A 13,979-nucleotide genomic window follows, 5' to 3' on the forward strand; every position below is an offset into this window, starting at 1 on the left:
CCCACTGGATCACATCCGGAATACCTAGTGCAAGCCCTTCTCAAATTCCTCGCCCATCGCCCCTAACAATCCCTATCATCAACATGGGATCTCCTCAACCTATCAGAACGATTGAAGACACGAGAAATCGGGTTGCACGGTCCGGATTCAAGCTCTCGGTGGGCCACTCGACCAAGAAGTGCCGCCACAAGCCCCGCTTTGTTTCGTTCTTAGTGGCGTGATGTGGTCCGTTGAATATATAAAAGGTGCGCCCTTTTGACCGGGTGTCGAGTTCATCGCATCTGATACCACCTCTCCATGACCCAGGCTCGCGATACGGTTCTCAAGTACTTGCACGACCATCTCGAGGGCTGGTCTAACCCCCATGAGGTCTGCCGTGACGGGACCCTCCACCTCGTTCGAGCGTCGTGGGGCAAGAATCGTGCGTCTCGCACCGGCATGGTGTACAACATCGTGAGTGGTAAGCACCTTATGCTCATATTTGCACGCTAACGATCCACTTTACAGTGTCGCAAGGACTCCCCATGTCCTTTCGTGGTATGCAAGGTCCAACTCCCCCATTCTTTGCGTCTGGAGTGCCTCCGTGAAGTTCTTGCGGCGACATCCCACCACCCAGCGTCATGGCGGGCCGATCTCATCAGGGAGATACACCGCCTGTGCTCTCGCACCGGGGAACCGTTCATCGAGGCCGCGCTTCTTGCGACCCTCAGCAATACCGCCGACAACCCCACCCCGTCTCGCCTCGGAAGGCCGGCTCTTCCACGCGAGGACGTCACTGTAAGGCTCTTCTTGGAGGTATGGGTCTCAGCTCGCGTCAGGCATATCTCTCGTGCTAACCAACAATTAGAATTGGACGCCGCCCACGTCCATCAAAGAGCAAGGGAAACGCTACAAGAACAATACTGTAGCTCTCCGTTGGGGCGAAATGCAAGAGTTGCGTGCGGCCATTTCCGATGCGGTCATCAAAGGCATCATCGGCCGTAACTCTGCGTTCGAGTACTTCGATTGTCCATCAAACTCCTGGAAACCCAAGTCTGAAACCCGCATCGTCCTCCAACTCCATGAGGGCCTTCTTGTCAGGCACAAATCCGTTCAGATGCCTTTCGAATTCGCGCAGCAACTGCGCGAGGTGTTACCACCGAACGTACCCTCCCTGCTCCCGCCGAACCTCTCCTCTATCCCGCACACTCCGAATGCCTCTGTCGGCCACTCATCTGCTCAGCCGGATGGTAGTTCCAAGCTCTCTCGAGACCCCGCGCGCCGCCAAGACTCCCCGCCGTGCAAACGACGTGCACTTGCGTCTGCCCCGTCCCCCACCCCCGCTCCATCGCGTCTGCGGATACGCAGAATGGTCCCCACGTCCACTCTGTTTGATGTAGCGGACGAGATGCATGCTCCCATGACGGATGGGTTCTGGGATGCTCTAGCGGCCGAGCAGCACTCCGATGGGGACAACGACGTCGACTATGAACAAGACTTCTTCTCCGACTTTACAGAGTCCTTCACTGACATGTACGCCATGTCCGACGCCGAGGACACAGATACAGCCCCCTCGAGCAGCGTATCAGCCACTCCTGCTCCTGCTAGCGCGTCCTTTACCTCGTTGCGCGCGTCCATGCCTGTTGTGCGCGCAAACAACGTTGCTCCGCCCACCGTGGCCGCCTCCACGCACCCAACCGGTACTCAAGTCCGCGACCCAGCCACCCCGACGCGCGCCCCACGTGTGCTCGCCCCCCTTCCCCGGACTCGCACGAACATTCCTACCGTGCGCCCCACCGTTGCCTCCACTAGCACCCAAGTTTCCTGCGTGCCCGCCACCAGTAGCCAGACCCGCTCCGCCCCAACCATGGCTTCCTCTGCCGCCGCGGCTACCCAAGCTCCTGCGTCGGCCACGGCTGGAGCGCGTTCTCGCTCCCCGAGTCTTGCAGCGTCCGACGACTCCGAGCGCACCCTCGTGAACGAGCCCGCGCGCCCAGCCTCCGGGATTCCCGGCACGTCTTTCCTGAACCCCATCGTCATTGGTGAGGGCCCGGGCGAGGATGCGGACCATGCCTTCCAGGTCTTTGATCAGACGGGCTCCCGAGACGATCCAATAGTCCTTTAGCTACCATCACTCTAATGTATCTATATGCAAACAATGTTAATCCCCGTTTTCCGCTCACTTTATTTCGCGGTCACTCTGCCCGCGCGCCACTCAGGTCCTCGCTGCGCTCCGGCCACAAGGACCAGTGCGGCCACAAGAACAAGCGTGGCCACAAGAACCAACGTGGTCAGTGCATGCTGCGGTACGTGACCCGCCTCCAATTGTTCTTTCCCTTACTCATTCTGGCTCCACTCGGTGCTTGCCACACGTGCTCGGACAACGCGTCGCGTCGCGTCCCAGACCACTCCCTGCACCTTTCCTCGTGTCTTGCTTACACTCCCCTCTCTCCCTCGTCCGTCTCCTTGCCCTTCATCCACCATCATGTCCGACGACGTATCACGCTCTCCATCCCCCACCCGCACGGAGTCAAGCGCGCACGAGACAGGCTCGTACAAGCCCTCGCGCAACCCATCCCCTGCTCCAGACCCCAATGCTACTGAAGATGGTGGTGCGAGTGTTCCGCCACCTGCTGGCAATTCGAAGAAGGGTCGCAAGAACAAGAAAGTCAAGGCCTCGACAACCCAAGACGTGGTCGAAACATCCGACGACGATGAACCAAAGCCCAAGAAAGTGAAGAAGCGCCGAGGCAAAGGGCGTGCCGACCCTATTCCCCTACTGGTCGAGGCGACGGCTGAGGGGAAGGATCGCGGAGCTCGTATAGACTGGGACGGTCATTACGCCACTCACCGCCAATACTACGCCACCCGGTACGAAGAGTGGAGGCAGCGACCTCGCAAGGAGAAGACCAAGTTCATCACTGACCGCGCAAACGAGGCCATACAGCAGTGGGGTCTAGAACCGGACTCGAAGGCAACACCAAGCTGGTTTATTGAGGTGAGTGCGTGGCGCATAACGCGGTCGACGCATCCTGACCCCCGTATAGAGATCCCGCCACTGGTTCAACAACGTCCAGAAGCACAAAACCTGGCAAGAACGGATCGAGAAGATCATCGGCGACGAGCACCGTCCGCAGATCCGCAGCGTCGCCGCTCAAAAACACGAACCGACGCCTCTAGTCAAGCGGATGGTTCAGCGAGCGAGCGCAGCCTTCGTTCTGTGGGCCCGAGATCCGAAGAACAAGGTGAAGCTCCCCGAGTATGACGGTCCTAACCCCGGGATGCGTGCGTCACTCAGGTCGCAGGCGTTCGAGAAGGAACCTACCGAGGTGCAGGACTACTACAAAAAGCTCGCTCATGAGGAGTCTCATCGCGCGGATCCGAAGGTGGTCTTTGAGTAAGTCTCATACCTCGCATTTGATGAGAGCGCACTGACCTGCGAGCAGGAACCAAGAGACCATGGGCTCCCTGCTCGAACAGAGCTTTGATCAGCTTGCCGGGTTCCATATCGCAGGCACCGGGCAATCGTCCTTCTCCACGATCTGGATCACACGCAAGTCTAACAATGAGTTGCATTTCGAGTAGTAAGTACCCATCTCTCAAGCGAGCTTTACTTTGCTTACTCGTTGGCAGCCTGTCCGGCGGCGTCAAGACGGAAGAAGACTTTTGGGCGTTCGAGGGAGGGCCGACCGCTGCAGAGAGAGACCGCATTCACAGGTTTGCGGAATCCCATATTCGTGAGTGCATCTCCTCCTCCCGACCAAATCGCGTGACTAACTGTACCTCAGCGCCGAACCCCGACTTTCCCGCTGACGATGAAAAGAACGAGTTGCCTGCATGGGACCCGAGAACGACTACCCAAATGCTGGCTCTCAAGAACGTCCACGACTACTTGCAGGCCGCATATCGTAAGTCTTCTCTCGAAAGTCGTGAGCTCTCGTTCATACACCCGCAGGTATGGCGCATCCTCAAGACCCCGCGGTCACGCTGAGAGTCGCCGATATTGGACAGAAGCATACCATCGCGGATGTCTGGCAGGACGCCGGCATCGAGGGCTTCGAGACCATGCCCTTGCCTGAATTCATCACTCTATACCAGCGGCTCTACGACGCCCAAGGCACCCCCGACGCCTTCCGTTTCCTCCCGAGCGACCTTGCTCCACCCCAGCCCGCCACCACCGGTGTCTACAACACGCAAACGATCTACCGATCACCGGCAAAGCGCATCGAGAAACACGCCCGCGTGTGGGATCTAGGCTCGCCCCCCTTACCGCCACTCGACCTAACTCCCGACCTCCACGCTCCCGCTTCTAGCGTCGCTACACCATCAGGCCCTGAGAACACGCTCATAGAGCCCGAGTCGCTTGAGCATGAAGTCGACGAGTGCGATCGAGTGGGCGAACCACGCGTCGAGGACAAGCGCGCTCACCGCGAGACCGAAGAACGCGAAAGCCTCGAGCGCACCCATCTCCACGCTGAAGAGCATGCCCGCGTCGAGCGTGAGGCTGAAGAGCGTTCCCGCGTCGAGCGCGAGGCCGAAGAGCGCGCCCGCGTCGAGGCCGAAGAGCGCGCTCGCATCGAGGCCGAAGTGCGCGCTCGCATCGAGGCCGAAGTGCGCGCTCGCATCAAGGCGGAAGAGCGCGCCCGCATCGAGGCCGAGGTGCGCGCTCGCATCGAGCGTGAGGCTGAAGAGCATGCCCGCGTCGAGCGCGAGGCCGAAGAGCGCACCCGCATCGAGGCCGAAGAGCGCACTCGCATCGAGCGCGAGCAAGACATTCAGAGGCAAGAGCGCGAATTGCAAGAAGAACTCACTCGAGGGCCCGAGCTCACATCCAGCACCTGGTTCAAGAACACGCCGACAGGGACGCCTCACGCCTCGCTCCGGAGCAGGCAGGGCAACAGGAAGGCACGCGGCGCTGCGACGAGAATGCGCGCGAACACGGGACGCTGCAGCTCGACCAGCCCGAGAGGCGAACGACGAGGGCAGTGGCACGAGCAGCTGCTGAGACTGCTACGGCCGAGCCGAGGCGCAGCGCTCGTGGTGGTCAGCCCCCCCGTTCCCCTCCTGCGAGCATCAACACGCGCACGCTCAGGCGCAAAGCCGAGGCGGTTGAGGGCAACGACAGCGCGTCGGCGAACGGAGGGGCGAAGCGACAGAAGACAGCGCAATCGAGCAAGCCGTAAGTCACTTCGTTTGGGAGCGCACGGTAGACATGCTGACGCGTGTACAGCGCCCCTAGGCCGAGGGCGAAGGCGGCGACGTCCGGCTCTGGACCCGCGACGAGGAGCAGTGCTCGGTAGTCTGGGTGTTGCAGAACAATGTAGTATTGCTTTACCACGAACGTAGGTAGCGGCCGACTATGCGTACCATTTGTACCAGTAACTCTACGATAATCGTACGGTTTTGCGAGTCGCAATATTGAACAGTAGTAGCTTAGTAGTAGACCAGTAGACCGTGGTAAGTGCTCGCATTGCCCGCCATGCACTAAACGAGACAAATGCGACGCGTTTGGTCCTACCACAGTGCTTTACTAGTAGTTACTACTGGTAATCGTGAACTGACGCGCGCCCGGTTACAATATAATTAAGCTCTATCGATAAACCCTGTGAGCGACGCTGGGGCTTACCAGTTCTCTAACCGCTCCGCAGTCCACTCTTCAGTCCACTGCCTAGACCCGCTATCTTCTCTCCCTTAATCAGCACCCACAGCCATGAAGTCTTTTGGTACCGTCTTTGCCGTCATCCTTGCGGCGTCTCAAGGTGAGTTGACGACTCGTAGTATCCGTCATTACGACCGTTGACGGATACGTTCATTTTCTGTGTAGCACTTGTTCTCGCTAAGTCGGTATCGCCGTCCGTCACGGCACTCTCTTCGACCGTCGGCCCATCCACCACGTACACCGACGGCCCATCCGCCACGTACACCTCGGACGACCCGTCCTCCACGTACCCCGCAGACCCAATCGACAGTTCTGCCGCGGAGACCGCGAACGCGACGTTGGCCGACTCCGCCAGCGCGACGGTGACCACCCCCGCCAACGCAACGTCCACCCACGTCTCCAACGCCTCCTCCCTCGCGAGCGGCTCCCACGCGAACGTGACCTCCTCCGGCGCCGCCGCGAGCCAGACCACTGCCATGTTGAACGGGACCCCGAGCAACTCGAACCAGTCCAAGCCGGACGCAGGCAACGGCGCGTTTGCCGGTGCGTCCGTCGACGTCCGGACCGGGCTCGCGGCGATCCTCGTGGTCGGGGCTGCCGTCGCATTCGGCTTCTAGGGCGCCGTTGTTGCGGAGGAGTAGCGGGAGTGGGTGTCGGGTGTCACGGCGGCGGAGGGAGATGGAAATGGGCAGAACGGACCAGTCACGATCTTTTTCATACGCTCCTTACTTTCCGTGGACACTGATGGTACACGGTTTGCACACAACGCTTCGAGAACGGGCCAGGCTCGATCGCAGAAGAGGGCTTCGAGAAACGGCATCGAGTACTTGCGGGGGTGGCGAGCGCCATCGTCTGATAACGAGAGAGCGCACGTCCTGTGCGAGTGAGCGACGATGGCTGTCCTAGCAGCTTCCGACCAGGAATGTTATCGGGGACGATCCACTCGTCAACTAACTCGCCATCATCGTCACCGGTTTTCGGAACGTCTTCTTCGGGAAGGATGAGAGGTGTGAGATCGGGGGAGAGAGGGACATGTCCAAATAACCATTCCGACTCCCAGTCGAAGGGGATATCCAGCCTGGCATGCTTGGAGCGGGACAGGACGAGCTCGTAGAGTCGTTGGGGCATGTTTGGGGCGAGGAAAGTCCATAGATCTGGCGCAGACCCGATGAGATCGCGCCACGCCCGACAGCCGAGGAGGAGCACCTTACGCCGTCTGTGGGTCCGTTTGGGATCGTCGTCGGCGGGGCGAGGAGTGCAAGTAGAGCGTTGGATATCAGACAAGAGTTAATGGCGCTGAAGGAGGGACGACGAAGCCAGAACTAACGGTACCAAAGAGAAACTGTGCGTTCTGTACGATACGGTCCATCCGCTGTCGCGAATTCGCGGACCTCGACGGTAAGACGTCCGCCTCCTGTGCACACAAACGCGTCAGTATATCGCCATTCATGCGTCCACTTCGCCGTTGGGACTCACCACGGCAGCGCTGGCATGCTCTACGACGGCACCAGACGCGGCGGCGCTGTGCATGGGACCGACGGCCGCGGCGGACCGCGCGGCGACGACAGCGAATGCGGCAACAGCAGCGGAGGGACACACCGCCGCCGTGGCAGCAGACGGGCGCGCGGCGGAAGTCGCGGCCGACAGCGCAAAGTCCTGGTTGGGGTGCACCGCCGTGGCGAAGGCGACAGCAGCGGAGGCGACAGCGGCGGACATGGCAGCATTTGCAGCTTTTGCGGCGGGGGCGGCAGTCGCGGAGAGCACTGCGAGTTGCGGAGGTGATCAGACACGATGGAGGCGGTAGGAAGAGGCAGACGCACGTTGTGGAATCCGTCGTACGATATCCCGGTCGCAAAAGACCTCGGTTCGGGGAGAGTAGCTGCACACTCGGTTGCGGCACACAGCACGGAATCGAGGAGGACTGAGAGGGCGCTAGTGAGGCGCATTGTTGTGCGGTCATCGAGCTCGGTGTTGGAAGTAGTTTTGTCTTGAGAGTGCTTGGTGAGGACTAGTAGTCGAGTCCGTGCCATGCTGGATGCCGTGCAAGTGTCCGTCAATTGTGGGACTTTGCTCCGGGTTACAATCAACCTGAGTGTCCGGGCCGCGTTGACCGTCTTTGCAGCATGGCTCTCGGAGGTTCACATAGCGGAATCGCATGTGCGCGACAGTCGGAGTCATGGGAGAAGGGCCGAATGCAGCTAGGCGCCAGCGCACCGCCCGGGAGCATCGATTAGACGCCTCAACACCATTTCCGCGAGTCCCGCAGTTCGATTCCGGCTCACGTTAATAGCAACAAGCGATGCGTTTGTGAACATTGTGATTCTGAGAGCACTCTACAGAAGCTGGTATACATCACAATGTCCTAAACGCGACCGCGCTGTAATACACAAAGCATAGTTGGCAAATCCCACAAAAGTCCAGGTGTGTAGGCCGCGACAGCACACCTAAATAAAACAAGAGGAAGGGTAGGGAGGGAGGGGCCGCGAGTCTCGGACGGCGAAAACGAGTCTCCAAAGGCGATGGTACAACGCCTCGCCCGCCCGAATCGAAGCGCGGAGCCCCGCTGCTCGCGTCTCTTCTTCCTCAGAAGCCGAATACAACCGCAGCGCCCACGACGAACACCGCAGCGGCGCCGACGCGCCCGTCGACGAACGTGCCCAGCGCGCCCCCCGTCCCCCCGGGGGTCGTACTCGGCTGAGTGGACGAGCCTGAGGTGCTCGCGGGGTTCTTTGAGGTGGTGCCGGTGGAAGGGGCGGAGCTGGTGCCGTTCGAGGTGGGAGGGGCGCTCAGGACGGTCTGGGATGTGGAGGAAGTCACAGACTGGGTGGTCGAGGAGGAGGACGTCACCGAGGTGTTGTGAGAACCAGTAGAGCTGGACGCGGTGCTGGTGCCGTGGTTTCCGGCGGAGCCAGTAATAGAAGTGGAGCTGGTGACACTGGCGGCGGTGGTAGTGGGGTTAGTACTGCCGGGAGAGCTGTCGATGATGGTCGTTCCGGTAGTGGGCGGAAGGCTGACATGGCGTTAGTGCGAACGGTCAATGCATTAGAACCATGAGCGCTCACGAAGTGGTCGAGCTGGGGCCGATCGACGTTGATTCAGAGCGGACCTGGAGGTCATCCACAACGACCGCAGTGACTGGGCAACGCGCATGAAGGTCCGAATCCGGGGACAGGGCGAGGTGGACTGGCATCACGTACCCTGAGCCGCAAGGACAGCCACAGCAAGGACGATGCTGAACGAACGCATGTTTGAGGTGAAGTCAAAAGGGGGTAAAACAGTAGTGTCACGAAGGACGGCGAGGTATGCGTTCGTATCGCGAGCCGGGTGGGGAGGATGGCGGGTAAGAGATGGGCAGGCTGCAACGACGGGCTCGGTATATGAGGGAAACGGCGAGCTGTGCCTTCCCACAAACTGAGTGGTTTCAATCGGCGCGGTCCACGGGATCGCGGGACCGCCTGTAGGATCAAGCAGAGCGGCGCCGCTGCCCACACGTCAACTTCTACTCTGCCTGCCCGAGCATGTGTTGCCTAGGTGCTGCACATCTTCGACGACCCTCTGCGATGACGAGCTCCGAGCAAAAGCCTACCCCATGGCCGCAGAATGAGCCCTGCACACTCACAGAACCTGTGGCACAAGGAGAACAAGGAGAACATGGAAGGCTTCTTTACCCCGCCGCACATCTCGGATCCGTCACGCACTGCTGAGTTTGTCCACCACGGGGAATAATCCCCGTCTCGGTGGCAACACTGTAGCAGGTTTGGGCACAGGGCAACCGGTGATCAATAGCCGCTGATCAAAGTACCATATATACTTACCTAACACATCGGGAAGCTTCCCTGAACCGCATGCAGAGACAAAGCAAAGCCAAACGAGGTTCCAGCTGGAACGGAGACGACTTTGATAACATCGTCACCGCGGTCTGTCTGTTGCCGTGCAGTGATCTGCACCCGAAGATGCGGGGAGAGCTGGCCGGCAGTACAGCGTCTGGGTGGGGCAGTTCAGGTTGCGAATTGACAGCGTGGGGCAGGGCAATGCAAGGAGGGCAAGGGGATACGAAAGTTCACGCCCGTAAGTGTTCGAGTGTTCATACACTGACAGTACACGCGCAGACGTACTTGCTTACGGCGACGATGTCCGCGTTTCCCGTCGAGTTCGAGGAGTCATCTCCTAGGGAGGCGTAAGACTTTCGCGTAGAATACTAAAGCAGTGTGCACACACCACCTTCCACGGAGGAAATGCGGCGTTCCACTGGTGAAGACGAAAAAACACCGGGGTTGGAACCCCACATCGTCATGAAATAAGCCACTTTATGGGACTTGTTCACACAGGGAGGAACGGAAATCGAGCGGATCCTGGAAATCTGCGCTGCAGAACGCCACGAGCTGCCACGAGTCGGGGGAAGGGAGAAGGGGGAGGAGGAGGAGGAGGAGGCGGGTCATGATTCGCCAGATCGCTCGATATCAAAACCCACACGTGGCAATTACGGCGCCTGCCGAAAGCGATGTCATCGCGCGGCCACCCACTCGAGCGTCTCCTAAAGACTTACTTATGTCCTGAGCTTGCCCTCAGAGCACAACGAGGTGAGTGCCGAGTCATCTGTTAGAAGTCGGCGGCTCGGTCGGGGTCGGACGAGGGGGTAAAGGCAATCGATACCACGCGGTTGGTCCCTATGGGCACCGGGAGGCGAGTACAGACGGACGCGGGGGAGAACGAGGCGGTGGGGAAGGGCAAACGCGTGAGGCGAGTGCGGGACGAGGGGCGGCGGCTATCTACGGGATGACTAAGCGCTGGTACCGTACGACCGAGCTTGCTAAGTATGCGGGCAGATTCCAACAGGCCCCCACAAGCGAGGGCGTATAACGAGCACAAATCGAGGGGAAGACGGTGGTACAAAATGCGAAGGGTCGAGGACGAGGGATCGAGGACGATGGGTCGAGTACGAAGGATCGAGGAAGACGCTGAATCGGTTACGCTGGTTCGAGGACGATGGATCGGTTTACGCTGGTTCGAGTACGATGGGTCGGTTACGCTGGATCGGATACGATGGATCGGGGTTTACGCTGGATCGAGGAGAGACAGGGGCATAGAATCGAATAAACAAAATCAACGTGACGAGGATCGGGGACAGGGGATCAAGACGATGATGCGGGCGACCAGCTACAACCTCAGGAGAGCAAGCGAATCACGATGTCGAGCACGCCAATGACGGCCGGCTAAAGTAACCACAACATGCCGACAGGGGAGCACGGAGGCGAGAAGGGGAAACGAGAAAATGCGCGAGGGGATCGTAAATCAAAACGTACAAATGTCCCGTGAACCTAGTAAGAGACAGCCACAATGGGACTCTCCAAACAACTCCGGAACGGCGCAGGCGGTGGGCCGGGTGCCATGGCTGAGGCGGCGCGCTTCCTGAATGCGGGACTCGACCACGAGGAACACTAGTGGGAGCGGGAGCAGCGGCGGCGGCGGTCGCGGCGCGGGCGGCGGATGCGAGGGCGGTGGAGATGGAGGGGCGATTCTTGCGATAGGAGGTGTGGGGGTCGAAGATCGGCGGGGAGAAAGCGGGATCGGAGGATCGCAAACGGGTCGGGGGTCGAAAGGTGATCGCGGGTCGGAGGGGGCTTCGGATCGTCGAGATCGGATGGCGCGGACAACGAGTAGGCCGGGCGCGGGCGCGGAATGACCTCCGGGCAAGGGTACGCGTTTGTGTTAGAAGTCGGCGGCTCGGTCGGGGTCGGACGAGGGGGTAAAGGCAATCGATACCACGCGGTTGGTCCCTATGGGCACCGGGAGGCGAGTACAGACGGACGCGGGGGAGAACGAGGCGGTGGGGAAGGGCAAACGCGTGAGGCGAGTGCGGGACGAGGGGCGGCGGCTATCTACGGGATGACTAAGCGCTGGTACCGTACGACCGAGCTTGCTAAGTATGCGGGCAGATTCCAACATCATCACCCAATTGTATTCAACCTTCCAGCGAGCGAGTACCGCATACTCCGCGAAGGTTCCGGACTCCGAGCCCCGGTGAATAAGTGGCCGTATCAAGTATTTTTAGTTGACGAGTGAGTGTCTGTAGCGTCGACTGGCGGTGCGGACCGCTTTTTCCACGAACGTTGTGTACACACGAGCCCCGCGTCTCAATATCCTTACCATCGATTGCGCATGCGCATTCCGCTGCGAAGCGTTCATTTTTGTCTCTGGGTGCCTTCAGGTTTTCCGCCGACTCGGCCACCACCTCGTCCGCCTCTTCCTGGTACAGCGTTAGGTCGAAGGCATCCTTGAGCGCAAGCGTTGGACGTGGGCGTGCAGATTGCGCGGAGACTGTGAGCTCCCTATTCGCTTGCGAGACCTGTGAATGTGGGATTACGACACTCTAATGATTGCGCCGCGCAGCTTCCTTGACACCCCCGACGTGAGGCTCGGGCGCGTCTCCCCGCGCCCTTTTCCCAGACCCCTGCGTATTGCATCCGCCACCTACCCATCTCGCGCAGGGCGACAATTTCCGGTCTGACGATTCTCACCATTATAATATGGACTGCCAGGACGTATGGGTGGTTTGTACTGTCGCGCCGCCTGCGGTGCCGTTGATTCCCGTCGGATGCGGTAATCTTCTGTCTTCGGGAGCTATTACAGCCTGCCTGAGCGTTGTCGCAGCTCGTCAAGCAATTCCAAAAACAGGATGCATTCATGAGCCGTCCGGTCGGAACAAAGGGGGATCTATACAATCGTTTGCACCCGCTATTCAATCGGTGATCACTAAGAGCTTCACCAGCGGCCAGGACAGCACGCAAGTCGGAGAGGGAGGACAACGACACGAAAAGCCCTGTGCTCACCAAACGCTATGCCTGAGGGCGTGAGCACTGAGAAGATCTTTTGGCATGTTTTCACGTCAAGCGGAGGGGGAAATCGCTACCTAAGACGACAGCGAGCGTGTATACGGAGGAGGACGAGGGGAGAAACAAGGTCCCGGAGAATGCCGTCGCCATTCGCGCCAAGGCTCCGCGCGGATAGAGCATGCCTCCGCGTGCGTGTCGGGGTCAAGGCAGATTTCAGGGAGTCGATCGAGAGCGAGTGGAAACACTCGAAATCAGGAAAGCATGGGAACCAACGCGCGACGAAGAGTCGACAAACCGTGTGCCATCAATGTCCACGAAAAACAAGGAGCGTATGAAAAGGTCATGACCAGTCCGCGTTGCACATTGGCATCTCCCTCCGCCGTCGTGACACCCGACACCCGCTCCTACCACCCCTCCGCGACAACGGCGCCCTAGAAGCCGAATGCGACGGCAGCCCCGACCGCGAGGATCGCCGCGACCCGGGTCTGGACGTCGATGGACGCACCGGTAAACGCGCTGTTGCTTCCCTCCCCATTGAGCTTGTTCGTGGCGGCGGTAGAGGTAGACGTTGCGTTGACGGGGTTGGTCGATGTCGCGTTAACAGGGTTGGTCGACGTCGCGTTGGCTGGGTTGGTTGACGTCGTGTTGGCTGGGTTGGTCGACGTCGCGTTGACTGGGTTGGTCGACGTCGCGTTGACGGGGTTTGTCGATGTCGCATTGACTGGATTGGTTGACGTCGCATTGACGGGGTTTGTCGATGTCGCATTGACCGGATTGGTCGACGTAGCATTGACGGGGTTGGTCGACGTCGCGTTGGCAGGGTTTGTCGACGTCGCATTGACGAGGTTGATCGACGATTCCGACTTAGCGAGAACGAATGCTACACAGAAAACGAATGTATCCGTCAATATTCGGAGCGACTGATAGTACGAGTCATCAACTCACCTTGAGACGCCGCAAGGATGACAGCAAACAAGGTACCGAAAGACTTCATGGCTGTGGGCGCTGATTAAAGAAGAGAAGGTAGCGGGTCTAGGGAGTGGCCTGAGGAGTGGACCGCGGAGTGGTTAGAGAACTGGCAAGCCCCAGCGTCGCTCACAGGGTTTATATGTACGCTGAGGCTGCTTCTTGCGCCCAAGTCCCTGGTAGCCTTTCGCGGGGATGCATCCCCATCCTGTGACGGAAAAGCACAGCTCTGTTGCCGTACATACATATGCGTGTCGACGTTTATGGAGGCGGTGGGAAGATGGAACTTGCAGCTCGGGCAGCCGGGCCAAGGGAAAGCTTCCGATACCAGTAAATCGGTCACGTGTCGGTCGCGGCATTCCCCAGCGTAGAGAAGACCCATCAACGACCCTGAGGACCATTGAGGCTTTGTCAGTGCTTCGGGGCATCTTTTCCGACGACGCCCCTTTGCTTCCGCTCTGTGACCTGAGTCCGAATGGTAATTACGCTTGTGGATTACGCCTACCATAGAGGTCTGCTCTCGAGGGGCGCCGTGTCGGCTA

At 59.6% G+C, this 13,979-nt stretch overlaps 6 protein-coding genes across 6 annotated transcripts; 3 read left to right on the top strand and 3 right to left on the bottom strand.

Annotated features, from left to right (window-relative positions):
• Nucleotides 1-297: 297 nt before the first annotated feature.
• On the top strand, nt 298-2,104 carry BXZ73DRAFT_108601 (uncharacterized protein; the record flags this gene model as incomplete). The annotated part of the gene is made up of 3 exons (XM_048017190.1): nt 298-453; nt 508-795; nt 848-2,104. 3 exons carry the CDS (start codon nt 298-300, stop codon nt 2,102-2,104), a joined length of 1,701 nt encoding a protein of 566 aa, XP_047871040.1.
• A 360-nt stretch (nt 2,105-2,464) lies between these two features.
• On the top strand, nt 2,465-5,279 carry BXZ73DRAFT_108602 (uncharacterized protein; the record flags this gene model as incomplete). Its single annotated transcript, XM_048017191.1, has 8 exons — nt 2,465-2,977; nt 3,027-3,376; nt 3,426-3,563; nt 3,613-3,716; nt 3,768-3,887; nt 3,935-4,820; nt 5,072-5,158; nt 5,210-5,279. 8 exons carry the CDS (start codon nt 2,465-2,467, stop codon nt 5,277-5,279), a joined length of 2,268 nt encoding a protein of 755 aa, XP_047871041.1.
• Nucleotides 5,280-5,689: 410 nt separating this feature from the next.
• BXZ73DRAFT_108603 (uncharacterized protein) lies at nt 5,690-6,255 on the top strand (the record flags this gene model as incomplete). Its single annotated transcript, XM_048017192.1, has 2 exons — nt 5,690-5,738; nt 5,804-6,255. 2 exons carry the CDS (start codon nt 5,690-5,692, stop codon nt 6,253-6,255), a joined length of 501 nt encoding a protein of 166 aa, XP_047871042.1.
• Nucleotides 6,256-7,084: 829 nt separating this feature from the next.
• BXZ73DRAFT_83263 (uncharacterized protein) lies at nt 7,085-7,584 on the bottom strand (the record flags this gene model as incomplete). Its single annotated transcript, XM_048023891.1, has 2 exons — nt 7,085-7,401; nt 7,455-7,584. The coding sequence occupies 2 exons, from the start codon at nt 7,582-7,584 to the stop codon at nt 7,085-7,087; spliced, it is 447 nt and encodes a 148-aa protein (XP_047871043.1).
• Nucleotides 7,585-8,221: 637 nt separating this feature from the next.
• Nucleotides 8,222-9,291, bottom strand: BXZ73DRAFT_108605 (uncharacterized protein; the record flags this gene model as incomplete). The annotated part of the gene is made up of 4 exons (XM_048017193.1): nt 8,222-8,648; nt 8,701-8,773; nt 8,836-9,093; nt 9,258-9,291. The coding sequence occupies 4 exons, from the start codon at nt 9,289-9,291 to the stop codon at nt 8,222-8,224; spliced, it is 792 nt and encodes a 263-aa protein (XP_047871044.1).
• A 3,611-nt stretch (nt 9,292-12,902) lies between these two features.
• Nucleotides 12,903-13,465, bottom strand: BXZ73DRAFT_83265 (uncharacterized protein; the record flags this gene model as incomplete). Its single annotated transcript, XM_048023892.1, has 2 exons — nt 12,903-13,351; nt 13,417-13,465. The coding sequence occupies 2 exons, from the start codon at nt 13,463-13,465 to the stop codon at nt 12,903-12,905; spliced, it is 498 nt and encodes a 165-aa protein (XP_047871045.1).
• Between the last annotated feature and the right edge of the window lie 514 nt (nt 13,466-13,979).

The sequence above is a fragment of the Epithele typhae genome, assembly GCF_022376455.1.
Source record: "Epithele typhae strain CBS 203.58 chromosome Unknown BXZ73scaffold_173, whole genome shotgun sequence".
Lineage (NCBI taxonomy): Eukaryota > Fungi > Basidiomycota > Agaricomycetes > Polyporales > Epitheliaceae > Epithele > Epithele typhae.